The following is an 11,727-nucleotide window of genomic DNA, read 5'->3' as shown; positions in this document are numbered from 1 at the left end:
TTGAAATTCTGCATCAATATTTTTGAAATGCAACAAATGGCCAGGCAATTAGCATATTGAAATATATATATATATATATATATATATAGTGGTGTGTTTTTGTTTTTTGTTTTTTTGTCAGTGGAAGAAGTGTTCATTACTCATTACAGACTTCCTTTAAACACCTTCTTTGCATGTGATCTAAATGTTCATAGAATTCTGATAATTAATGCAGCAGTTTTTCTTTTAGGAAATTATGGACCGTTTAAAGAAAACTATAACCTCCCTTGGCAAATGTTTGTCCTCAAACAAGCTCTTAAAGGTATAATTTTTAAACCACTTTTCTGTTGCATCTTAAAGGTGTTCTGTAATCTAGTGGTTCACAATCTTATTGAGACTAGGACTTGGTAAAATCTCCAGAACCTTCCATGCCCTGTGGAGGAAAAAAATTTAAAATTAGTCTCCCAATAAAAAGTATGGAGAATCTGCAGGAGTTGGTGGTCCTGTGGGGCATGAGGTTTCTGGAGGGAGCTAGCAGCAACTGTGGAGGATGGAGTCTCTGATGTGGGCTGGTGTCTTTGCAGGGGCACTGTGGGAGACTAGAGTGCACTAGGGGCTGGTAGGTGCTGCAGACCACTATGGTGGGGGCACTATAGGAGCTTGAAAGCACTGCAGGAGGTTAAGGATTCTGTAGCTGACAATTTAGAAATTGAGGGAGTTATGTGTAATTTGGTGTTTTGTACATTTTGTTGTATTATCCTAGTTGATGCTGCAGAAAGTGTTGGCTGCTTCAATGGTCAAACTGGTCAGTGGAGTACTAGTGAGGCATATGGGTGGCCTGTTTTCATGTGCTAAAGTGTTTATATTCCTTCTACTTTGGTCAATCAGTCCAGTGACTATCTGATTTATCTTATCTTCCACTTATGGTGATGTATGTCATACGTAATCATTCCAAAATATGTGACTTGACTCATTCAAAAGCTGTGAATTAAACCCTTTCTGCTAGTGTGGTGAACTAAAATGTAATTTTGAGTTTTTTTTCCACTCATTGCTGAGCATTGAAAATCAGGTTTGCACTCTGTAGGGGAGAGTGGAAGTCAGGTGATGGTGGTGGTCACCAGACCCAGATCATCCACAGGGCAGCCTACCTACCATAGGGAGCCATTGACCTGGTGGATGTCCTGGAGGCCCAGTTACAGCTTCTATACTCCTGCAGTGATCCAGCGGGGTAAGGGCAAGTAACTGAACCTGTACATGTTCCTCTTACTTCACAAGGGACATGTAGGCAGTTGTGGGCTGTGCCATTAGACTATGCAATGCAGATCCTGGAGGCACTGCAGAAGATAATGGCAGCTACAGTTAAACTATTAGAACATGGGGGTACTTGTCTAATAGTTTCTGGTCCGGGTGAAAAAGCAACCCATGTGTGTATAGAAGTTCATGTGGCTCAGTTCTGTCCCTACTTCCTAGAAACATATATTTTATTTTTACGTCAGTTCTCCAAGCAGTGTTTCTGACCCAGCTTGCAGGGCTAGGAAATAACCAGTATAGAACCAAATAACTGTGGGAATAAGCACAGCCACTTGTGGAGGGCAGCAGTTTACTACACTTTTTTTTTTGGCTCTTTATACTGTATGCTGTATATGACATAAATGGTGTGTAAAGAGGGGGGGGGGGGGAATAAAAAGCTAACTGCATTTGTTTCCTTTTCCCTTAGTGTGTATTGTTGAACACAGCAGTTGAGCTCTTTGGTTGTATGAATGCTCCCTCTTCTTTTGTTACACCAAATCAAAGCTACTACTGGGTGAGTTTATGGACATTAAACTTGCCATTTTTGGATTGTTCTAAAGGAAACATTTTACTGACAAATATATGTAGAATGTAATTATGATGCCCTTTTGAAAAGGTATGCCTGGCTGTCTTTTGCATGTTTACATGGCTACCCAGAATGCGGCAAGAAGTCAATACCTCACAAGATTCAGTTTCAGTGATTCAAATACTGAAGCCACTAGATTACCTTTTATAGCCAGGAAACTAACATTTTCAGGCGGAGAATTCTTGTTACAAGTTTACAAGCAGCTGAATCACTAACTTGGCTGCTTTTGACTTGACTTCAGGGGCAAATTTCTTTCCATCTACATCTGTCTACATTGCCCTGGAGTTATCACTTTGAAGGTCTCCATAGTAATCATCATACAGAAGTAATGTTACAGCAGTATGAGTGAGGCACCTAAAAACTTGAAAGTGAAAAGGCATTGGCAAGGTCCTCATTTGCTTGTACTGGGCCAATGGCAAAACTAACACAAATTGAAAATTAGGTGCTTCTAACAGTTAATTGTGCCCTCTTGATTTCTCCAGCAGTTTACCTCCTGCCTTAAGGAGTGTCTTTAAAGTGTGGGTTTAACAACCCGCCCCCATCTCTAGGTGGATGCGGCACTGATCCCAGCTGTGTCTATCCCCTGCCACTTTTAAGACCAATCTGGTTGCTTAGACCATGGTTTCACACTGGCTTCAGGTAAAGGTTAAAGCAGAGTTGCACTCACAGCCGGGTGTCTCCTGTGCATGCGTAAGTAGCGCTGTGCAATGGCTCCATCTTTTGGGACCTGTCGCGTGTGCCACAAGACTTCGGGGAGGGTAGGAGGACAACTTCTGTTTCTGATAACCTAGGCGATTGGAGAGGGTACTTGTAAAATTCAGGTACCTGTTCTCTCCTCTTTTGGGTGGAACTTCGCTTTAAGTTCAATTTAAAAATGCTCATTGTTTTGGAGTTGGTTGAAGGCATGCAGGACTCCTGCAGACTCAATCCGAGCTGTCAGCCTGTACCCCCTTTTTTTTTTTTTTTTTTTTTTTTTTTTCTTTTTCCCAAATGGGCAGGCAGTTTCATGCTGACAGGAAAAAAAATCAAACTGCCACAGTGCTCAATGGTGCCATGGTAGTTCATGAAGAACTCAAGAAAACTGCTGTAAAGTCACAAGGGGGAGGGCCCACAGTGTGGGGGCTTGTCACAGTAACCTGTTACACCCTGAATATGGGTGTAACACGTCACGAAAGGTGAACTTATCGTTTAACATACACGATTACTTTGGGTCTTATTTATTATTATTATACAGGATTTATATAGCGCCAACAGTTTGCTCAGCCATTTTACAATATAATGGGAGACAATATTGTTCAATACAAGAGGGATAGGAGGGCCTTGCTCCTTGGAGCTTACAATCTAGGATAATGCAGACAGTCTGGATCTAATGAACTATATTGAGGATTTTAGAAAGATCTCTACTGGCTAGTTGTGGAGACAGGTTTTATGGCAGAAAAATTGGCAGCTGCATTTTAAACTGTTTAAATCTTAATTGTACATGTATATTAAACTTTAACTATGCTATTCTTTCTAGGATTTGGAAAACTTTGATCACTTGTATGTTACACTACCAGATGCACACTCACAATGTCACAAAATCACTGACACCGTTTTAACAGAAAGGTATGTCTGGATGAAAAAAGTTAGCAAACCTGTATGATGTGCTTGTAAAAGGCTAAAAAAGCATTAGCTTGCTGATTAGTTTGAACAACCCTTTAAGGGCTCATGTACATGGGGCATTTGGAAAAATCTTCTGAATGATGGAAACTGACTGGAAAATGTAGGTTAAAAAGTCAGTTTTTTGCAGTGTCTGCATAATGCATTTAGCAGTGTTTATGCACGTTTGCATTTAGAAGCTTTTTAAAAGAGAACCTCAGGAGACCTTTCCAAATGCCTACAATGTACTGAGTAAACTCGCTAAAAGCTGCTAAAATACTGCACAAGTTATTCTATCAAGTCGTGGTTTTACTAGTGAAAAGCATGCATTAAAGTCTCAGCTGTCACTGGGATTGCTGAGAGAATTGTCAGCAATTAAATACAAAAAGGCATGGGGGGGCCCCCCCATGTTGAGGGTATGTGGCCTGGTATGATTCAGGAGGGGGGGGGGGGGGAGGCCACCCTTTCCTGACCTGCCAGGCTACATGCTTGGATAAGGGTCTGGTATAGATTTTGGGGGTGAACCCCACACTTTTTTCATGGGGCTTCCCCCTCAAAATCCATACCAGACCCAAAGGGCTTGGTATGGATGGGAGGGGGGACCCCACGCTGTTTTAATTATTTAATTGCCAGAAATTCTTTTAAATCAGCTGTCAGTGGGAACCCCGCTGACAGCTGAAACATGATGCATGCTTTTCACTCCTAAAATTCCACATGACTTAATAAAATGCAGTATTTTAGTAGCCTTTTTTTAGTGGATTCAAATGATTTAAAAAAAAAATCCTACCTCATACTCGGTTGTGGTAGGATACCGCTTACTGAGTTGTGCCCTGGATATGGACCTGTCAATATGCTTCTAAACGCAGTTAGCAGAATTTACAAGCTTTTGAAACGCTGATAATCTACTCCTGAACGCAAGTTTGCTGCGTTAAAAAAAGGCTGTAAACTCAACGGCCTGCACTTTTCATGGACACATAGGAAAACATTAGGGGCTGCTGAAGAAAAATGCAGAAAAGCTCCTGAATGTGAGTTGAGTTTCAGCTGCAGTGTACATGAGCCCTAAGATTTCCCAGGGGCATAGATAAATTGGGAACAGAGTACACCCCCCCCCCCTTCCCCTCAATATCTGCATCACCACCAGTGCTGCCAGGCAACACCTTCCCCTCGTCACAAAACCCAGCCAAGAACTGCTAGGTTATGTTCCTTGCTCACTTGTCTTATGGAACAGCAAAGGCTGCATGAAAATTGCATAATTTATGTTTGCAAGAGCATTGCTAGAATTTTTTTGAAAGGCCTGGGCCACAAATCTAGATGTGTAGAAAGGCCAGATCACACAAAGTGGCTTAAAAGTGCATGAACACTCCTTGTATACACTACTCATATGCAATATGCCTGCAAGCAGAACCAAACCCTGTAAAATGCCTCCACAGTGTGATGAGTACAACCCTAGCTGGCCATGGTCATCTTCTGTCTAGTACAGACAATTAAGAAGCCTAGAACTCTAAGGACTGGCTTGCATGTGTGGGTTTTTTTTTCCACTTTGTCAATGCCACAACTGACCATGTCTTTGATGTGCATAAAACATCAAAACCAGAATATTTTGACATCCTCATTTTTTAATAAACTTTTCATTACATTTTCTTTTTTACACTGAATAGACAAAGTTTCTAAAACTGGCCAAAGACTGATCAAAATGTCTGGTTCAGTAGGGACTGGCTGAATTTTGATTACTGGTTGTCCCTGCTTGACAGAAGTTGATCATTTTGATTGACTTCAGTCAAAAAGAAATGCTGATCTGTGTCTAAAACCGTTAGAATCTTTAGCAACCAGCACAACTGTTCTGACATTGTAAATTACGAGGGAATTGCCTCAAGTATGTAAAGCACTGGGCAGAGGTGCTCATCCCCCTTAAGAGCAAGGGCCACGTAAGTGGTTAACTGGTCACAGGCCAATGTCAGATTCCTATTACATCTTGCAAGTGTGGTGGACTTTCTGAAAGTTTACCACAGCTGAGTTGTGGTGCACTTTCAGAATGCTTCCCAAACACACAGGATATAATGGGTCAATGGCTCAGTACATCTAACCCAAGAGAGCTGCAGATCAGTGTTAAAGCAGCCTAATAGCTAACCTTTTTTAGGTGCTCATATACCCATTGCAAAAACTTTTATGTCCAGTGTATGCTTTATTTAATACACTGACTATTTCCCCTTCCAGTTGCTGCTGGCATTGCTCTCCAGGCTGCTGGAAAGTATTAGAAGTGGCGTGCACTTGGCCGCTGTACACCTGGGACAGGAGCTGGTGCTACAGAGAATCGGCTCCTGCTCCCTCCGCTGCTGGCGCCAGCTCACGTCACACTGATGCTCTGGGATGGTGGGTCAGTAAGCCCAGATCATGATCAATGGGTTGCCACACCCAGGCATGTGCTTCCCTGGTTTGAGGGTAATGTCAGAGGGCCAAGGGTTGAGCACCTTTGATATGTATATGTATATGATTTTTTGGAGCCATAAATGTAAAATGCAACATGGTGTATGCTGGGAAGGGGTTATGATTGTGTATTTACTACAACATGGCATATATGAAGGGTGTGAATGGTAAGGAGTGAGTGCCCTACTTACACTGGTCTGTTCCTTTCTCTGTGGAAGTGTCATGCTGTCTCCTCCCAGGCTCCCATGAGTGATATGCTTTGCTAGAGGATTTGCTAGTCGTAGGACATTGTTTTCAGGTTCCTGGGTTATTACATTACAGGGCATCACTTTTTTTTTTTTTTTTTCTTTATGGCATTTCTTGAAGTTTTGAATGGGGTTTTTTTTTTTTTTTTTGTGATTCCCATATTTTGTATAACCCCCCCCCCCTTTTTGTTTCCCCTCCGCTCTTCCCTTTTTATGACTTCAGGCTCACTGAAGTTCACATACCTGACTTACAAACCACCAAGGAACACCCTTTACCAGAACCTGAACAATTATGTGCCGACTTGGACCCTTTGCCAGAACCTGAACAATTATGTGCCAGCTTGGACTCTTTGCCAGAGTTAGATGTGAACACCTTGTTGACATGCGCAGAAGCAGAAAATGAACTGGGGAGTATTAAGCCACAGACTACACAAAATATATTCTATTTCTTGGTTCCTGCAGATTTAATTACACATGTCATACAGGATCATTGTGATACAGAAATCTCGTATGACTTTATGAATTGTGTACACGCAATAGACACTACACCTAGTATCCTCTGGGACAGTTATGATCTCCATGAAGATAACAAGGAAATGAGTTGCATACCTGCAAATGAAACTGTACAAACCCTGGATGATTGTGATGCAGAGATCTCCTTGTATGATATACTGTGCTATATGGATGGAATGGATACAACACAGAGCATACTCTGGGATAGTTACGATCTCCATGACTCAAACAACAAAATGAGTCGTGGACCTGAGAACAAGTGAGTATAGTTGTGCCTTGTATGACGACTTTTTTCCAAACTGTTTTTACTTGACTTTTTTGTATTGGAATATTTTGGAAAGTGAAACCCCTACAAAGGTTTGTGGTAGCACCATAGAGTAAATAAGCTTACTCCTTGTAAGGGTAGTTTAAATTCCCAGATTTAGCTTTAAATGTACCACTTATGGCTTTCATGCATACAAATGTACATGCAAAAACCTGCATAATGTCATTGCTAGGACCTGCAGCTGTCACAACAGTCCATTGAGATGCAGCAGAAAAGGCAGCTGTGGGTTGTATAAAGCACAAGCACCAACCTATGCTCTGAAAGCAAGTAGTATGCACATAGAGCATGTGTTGTTTTTGGGTTCCCCCCCCCTTCTACCTGTTCCTCCATAGATTCAGTACAGTGATGGAATGTCACCCTGGAACAGGAAGTGGTGTTAATGGCAGGTGAGAAAGGAAAGCCTGAAGGGGGGGAAACAAATGCTCCCACATCAAGGCTTGGTTAGCTGCAATAAATTGTACTTGGATTTTAAGTACCATAAACACATTTGGACATTAAAGTGTATTTAAACCAGAGCCAAAAAATTTCAGTGCACTTACCAGTCCTTGTATGTTTTGGCTGAATTAGGCCAGCCGTACATTATACAATTTTTCTTGAATTTTGCTTTAGATTTTCTAAAAACCATATCAAACCTAAACACTTTCAATTGTATCCAATTAGGCAGGACCTTGCACTACATAGTTGAAGGTAAATCTAAAGGAAATTGGACAGAAAATTGTATAATATATGGCCAGCCCAAGGGTTTCTCTCAAAACTATACACTACAGCACTGCTGTCGGCCCTCCGACTCGCTAGGGGCATAGTCATCTTCTGGCTGTCTTCCTTCCAGGTTCTGTCTGTTTGGCTGCTTGGTCAGGCTGCAATGATTTTGCTTCCACGCATGCACACAGGCGTTGCATCATCATGGCACATAGTGGTACTGTCATTTTTTATTGAGCCATGCATGTACAGCCTGGTGTACATTAAATCTGACAGGCAGGGGGAAGCCTTTTATGAGGGACCAATAGGGTATCTTTTGTTAAAGTGCATATTTGTACAAATGTAGACATCAGCAGTCTACAATGGTAAGCAACTACAATGTATTTCAATTGTGGTTGAGCCCCATACATATTTGGTGTGGGTTTTTTAAGCATTTATTGCTTTTTAGCAGTTTACTTATTTCTATGTAGACTTAAAATTCCATATGAAATGTTCAAATATACACTGCTAAAAAAAAATTACAGGAACACTTTGAAAATACCACAAATCTCAATGGGGAAAAATATAATGCTGGATATCCTGATATGGACTGAGTAATGTTAGGAACGTAAGGCTGCCCCATTGTTTGATGGAAATGAGGAGAAATTATCAACCTACAGAGGACTGAATTCAGATGCCCTGAGAATCAAAGTGAGAATGATGCAGTGGGCTAGTCCATTTTGCTGAAATGTCATTGAACATACTACTCGGTAGTTTGGCCCCCACATCCTTGTATGCATGCTTGACAACATCAGGGCATGCTCCTAATGAGACAGATGGTGTCCTGGGGTATTTCTGCCCAGATCTGGACCAGGGCATCACTGAGCTCCTTGACAGCCGGAGGTGCAACCTGGCAGTGTCAGATGGACCAACATGATATCCCAGAGGTGTTCTATTGTATTTGGATCAGGCGAGCGTGGGGGCCATTTAGTGGTATTAATTCATCCTCCAGGAACTGCCTGCATACTCGCCGCATGACGTTGGGCATGGTCACTACATGAGGCCAGGCATAGTCATGCACCAGAAGGGACCCACTGCAACAGTGTAGGGTCCAAGGATTTAATCCTGATGCCTAATGGCAGTCAGGGTGCAATTGTCTAGACTGTAGAGGTCTCTCCCTCCATGGAGATGCCTTCCCAGACCACTGACCCACCACCAAAACTGTCATGCTGAATGTTACAGGCAGCATAACCTTCTCTATGGCTTCTCCAGACCCTTTCACGTCTCATGTTCTCAGGGTGAACCTTCTCATCTGTGAAGAGCACAGGGTGCCAGTGGCGCACCTTCCAATTTTGGTTTTCAATGGCAAATTCCAATCAAGTTCTATGGTGCTGGGCAGTGAGCACAGGGCCCATTAGAGGACATCGGGCACTTGGGCCACCCTCATGAAGTCTGTTTCTGATTGGTCAGACATTCACACCAGTGGCCTGCTGGAGGTAATTTTGTAGGGCTCTAGCAGTGCTCATCCTGTTCCTTCTTGCACAAAGGAGCAGATGCTGGTCCTGCTGATGGGTTAAGGACCTTCTATGGCCCTGTCCAACTCTCCTAGAGTAACTGCCTGTCTCCTGGAATCACCGTAATGCTCTTGAGACTGTACTGGGAGACGCAGGAAACCTTCTGGCAATGGCACATGTTGATGTGCCATCCTGGAGGAGTTGGGCTACCTGTGCAACCTCCAGGTATTGCCACGTGCTAGCAGTAGTGACACTGACCCTAGCCAAATGCAAAACAAGTGGGAAAAACTGTTTAGGGAAAAGTCAGTGGCCTCCACCTGTAAAATCATGGTCTTGGGTCATCTCATTGTTGCCCATCTAATTCTTCCCAATGACCACGTGTAAGGAGCATTCTTGCCTCTATCACACTAATATTGTGAATTGTAGATAGTCATTTTAGCGGGGGGGGGGGGGGGGGTTCCTGAGACTTGAAAGTTGACAAAGTTTTTGCTCTAATGTCTACAGACTTTAGTATTCATGCCTCCACACTTTACTGTGCTCAGCCTTTTTAAAAAGTACTAAAATGTATTCAGTGAATGCAGCCAACATATCCTTGTAAGCTGCAATATTAAGGATATAATTTTTTTCCCTTTTTTTTTAAAGTTGGTTTGCATCGAATGAAGAACTCTGCAGTTATGATGACTTGACACTCATGGTACAGTAACTTCTTGCATTTTTAGTGAAACAATTTCTCTTGTAGCCAAGAGCAATTGATACTTGTTAGCTTTTACCTTCTCACATGAAACAGAGCTTCTAAACACATGTGACTAGTCCACTAAAGTGTGTTGCAATCAACTAGGGAGCCAATCGATTATGCAAACTGACTATATGCAATATCCATACTTTGCGTTCAGCTGTGTATGTATGCTATCTCCACAAAGTTGGAAGCATGAAATTGTCCAAAATGTCTTGGTATGCTAATGCCTCAATAGTTCCCTTCACTGGAACTAAGGGGTCAAGCCCAACCCCACACCTTAAATCACTTGGTGATGTAAGGCTTGGATGCAGCTGCTCGGCCATAGAAACCCATTCCATGAAGCTCTCTAAGCACTGTTGTGCTAATCTGAAGGCGACATTAAGTTTGGATATCTTTTGGCTATTGACTCTGCAGACAGTTGGCAACTCCTGCACACAATGGGGTTGGCGCATGCTGGAGCGCAGTCTTCCTCTTTGTTATAATACCACGAACAGTTGGCCGTGGAATATTTAGTAGCAAGGAAATTTCACGGATGGACTTATTACACAGGTGGCAACCTATCGCAGTACCACACTTGAATTCACTGAACTCCTGAGTGACCCATTCTTTAACAAATGTTTGTAGAAGCAGTCTGCATGTCTAGGTGCTTGATTTTATGCACCTGTGGCCATGGAGGTGATTGGAACACCTGAATCCAATGATTTGGGGTGTGTTCCACCTTGTACAATCACAGCCACACAATCATGGAGGAAAAAAATGTAAGGTTCTGTGAATGGCTCCAATACTGACCAAACCGTTCTCCATCTGTGGTTACTAAGCAGCAGCTCTGCATAGACAAAAATCACTGCAGTAGCAGTGTCTACAGGGATTCACAGATTTGACCAGAAATTTTGCCACTTTGCCCCTCCTACCCCACTTTATTTATTTGCCCCCCCCCCACAAATAGGGGGTGGGCACATACCTCTAATATAGAGGCATTGCATAACAAAGCTCCCCAGGATTTTGGCTATTGGCCACCAAATTGCTTGCAGATACCCTGGGGTAATTGCTATAAATTATAACCTGTAATGCCATAGAAACTTCCTAGCTTGTAGCGTATTTTTTTTTTTCTAGATTATTCTAACAAAGTGAAACTGTAATTCATTGCTTCTTGCTGTGTTTGGTTTTCTCATTTTTGTACTATGTGGTCACTTTTTTTTTTTTTTTTTTTTTTTTTAAGGATGTATCTGATGATAGCGTGAAACCAGTGTCTTCTACCCCATGGATTAGAAGAAAATATCTTGCAATTTTTTAGGACTCTGCTATGGATATGGTCTGCTACCCATTGTATTTCCCACTGTACAAATTTATAGAGGGCCTCTGAAGCCTAGTACACATGGGCCAAATGTCAGCCAGTTCAATAAATGACTGACATTCAGCCCAAGTGTATTCTATTCATACAACAGAAGCCAGCCATTCAGCCAGCTTCTGTTGAAGGGGCATGACTAAAGGTCTACTGGTCAGCGTGCTCGGCCAATTGCTGGGCGGGCAGCAGTCGTCGTTCCCCCCCCCCCCCCCCCCCCCCCTCCCCTCCCCTCCCCTCCCCTCCCCCCCATCAGTACAGAGATCTCCCCTGCTGTGCTATTGGGTTTTAACATCAGTTAATATAGAAGCTCCTCCTGAGCTGTCAAGAGTTGTGTGCCAGAAAATGGTGTACCAGGCTGAGAATCTGGTTATGGGCTACAGTCTTATCTCTGCAAAGTTCCAAGATATAGCTATTCAAACTACTGTCAACACCAATACACTGTCCCTGATCGTCT

At 42.6% G+C, this 11,727-nt stretch overlaps 1 protein-coding gene across 1 annotated transcript; it reads left to right on the top strand.

The window, feature by feature from the left end:
- The first annotated feature begins 235 nt into the window (after positions 1-235).
- LOC149450886 (uncharacterized) lies at positions 236-11,272 on the top strand. Its single transcript, XM_089691286.1, has 6 exons — positions 236-301; positions 1,697-1,783; positions 3,372-3,460; positions 6,503-6,934; positions 9,835-9,886; positions 11,148-11,272. The coding sequence occupies exons 1-6, from the start codon at positions 236-238 to the stop codon at positions 11,220-11,222; spliced, it is 801 nt and encodes a 266-aa protein (XP_089547412.1). The 3' UTR covers positions 11,223-11,272.
- The last annotated feature ends 455 nt before the right edge of the window (positions 11,273-11,727 follow it).

Source organism: Staurois parvus, unplaced genomic scaffold, assembly GCF_062004578.1.
Source record: "Staurois parvus isolate SC_StPar_1 unplaced genomic scaffold, SC_StPar_1.0 ptg000561l, whole genome shotgun sequence".
Taxonomy (NCBI): Eukaryota; Metazoa; Chordata; class Amphibia; order Anura; family Ranidae; genus Staurois; species Staurois parvus.
This window is presented reverse-complemented; position numbering and strand designations above follow the sequence as displayed.

What these genes read in the sequence shown, in the direction of transcription:
- LOC149450886 (XM_089691286.1), top strand. Translation starts at nt 236, where the DNA reads ATGGACCGTTTAAAGAAAACTATAACCTCCCTTGGCAAATGTTTGTCC. An exon ending in CCTCAAACAAGCTCTTAAAG is followed by an intron (nt 302 to 1,696) that starts GTATAATTTTTA and finishes CTTTTCCCTTAG; the next exon opens with TGTGTATTGTTGAACACAGC. An exon ending in GACACCGTTTTAACAGAAAG is followed by an intron (nt 3,461 to 6,502) that starts GTATGTCTGGAT and finishes ATTATGTGCCAG; the next exon opens with CTTGGACTCTTTGCCAGAGT.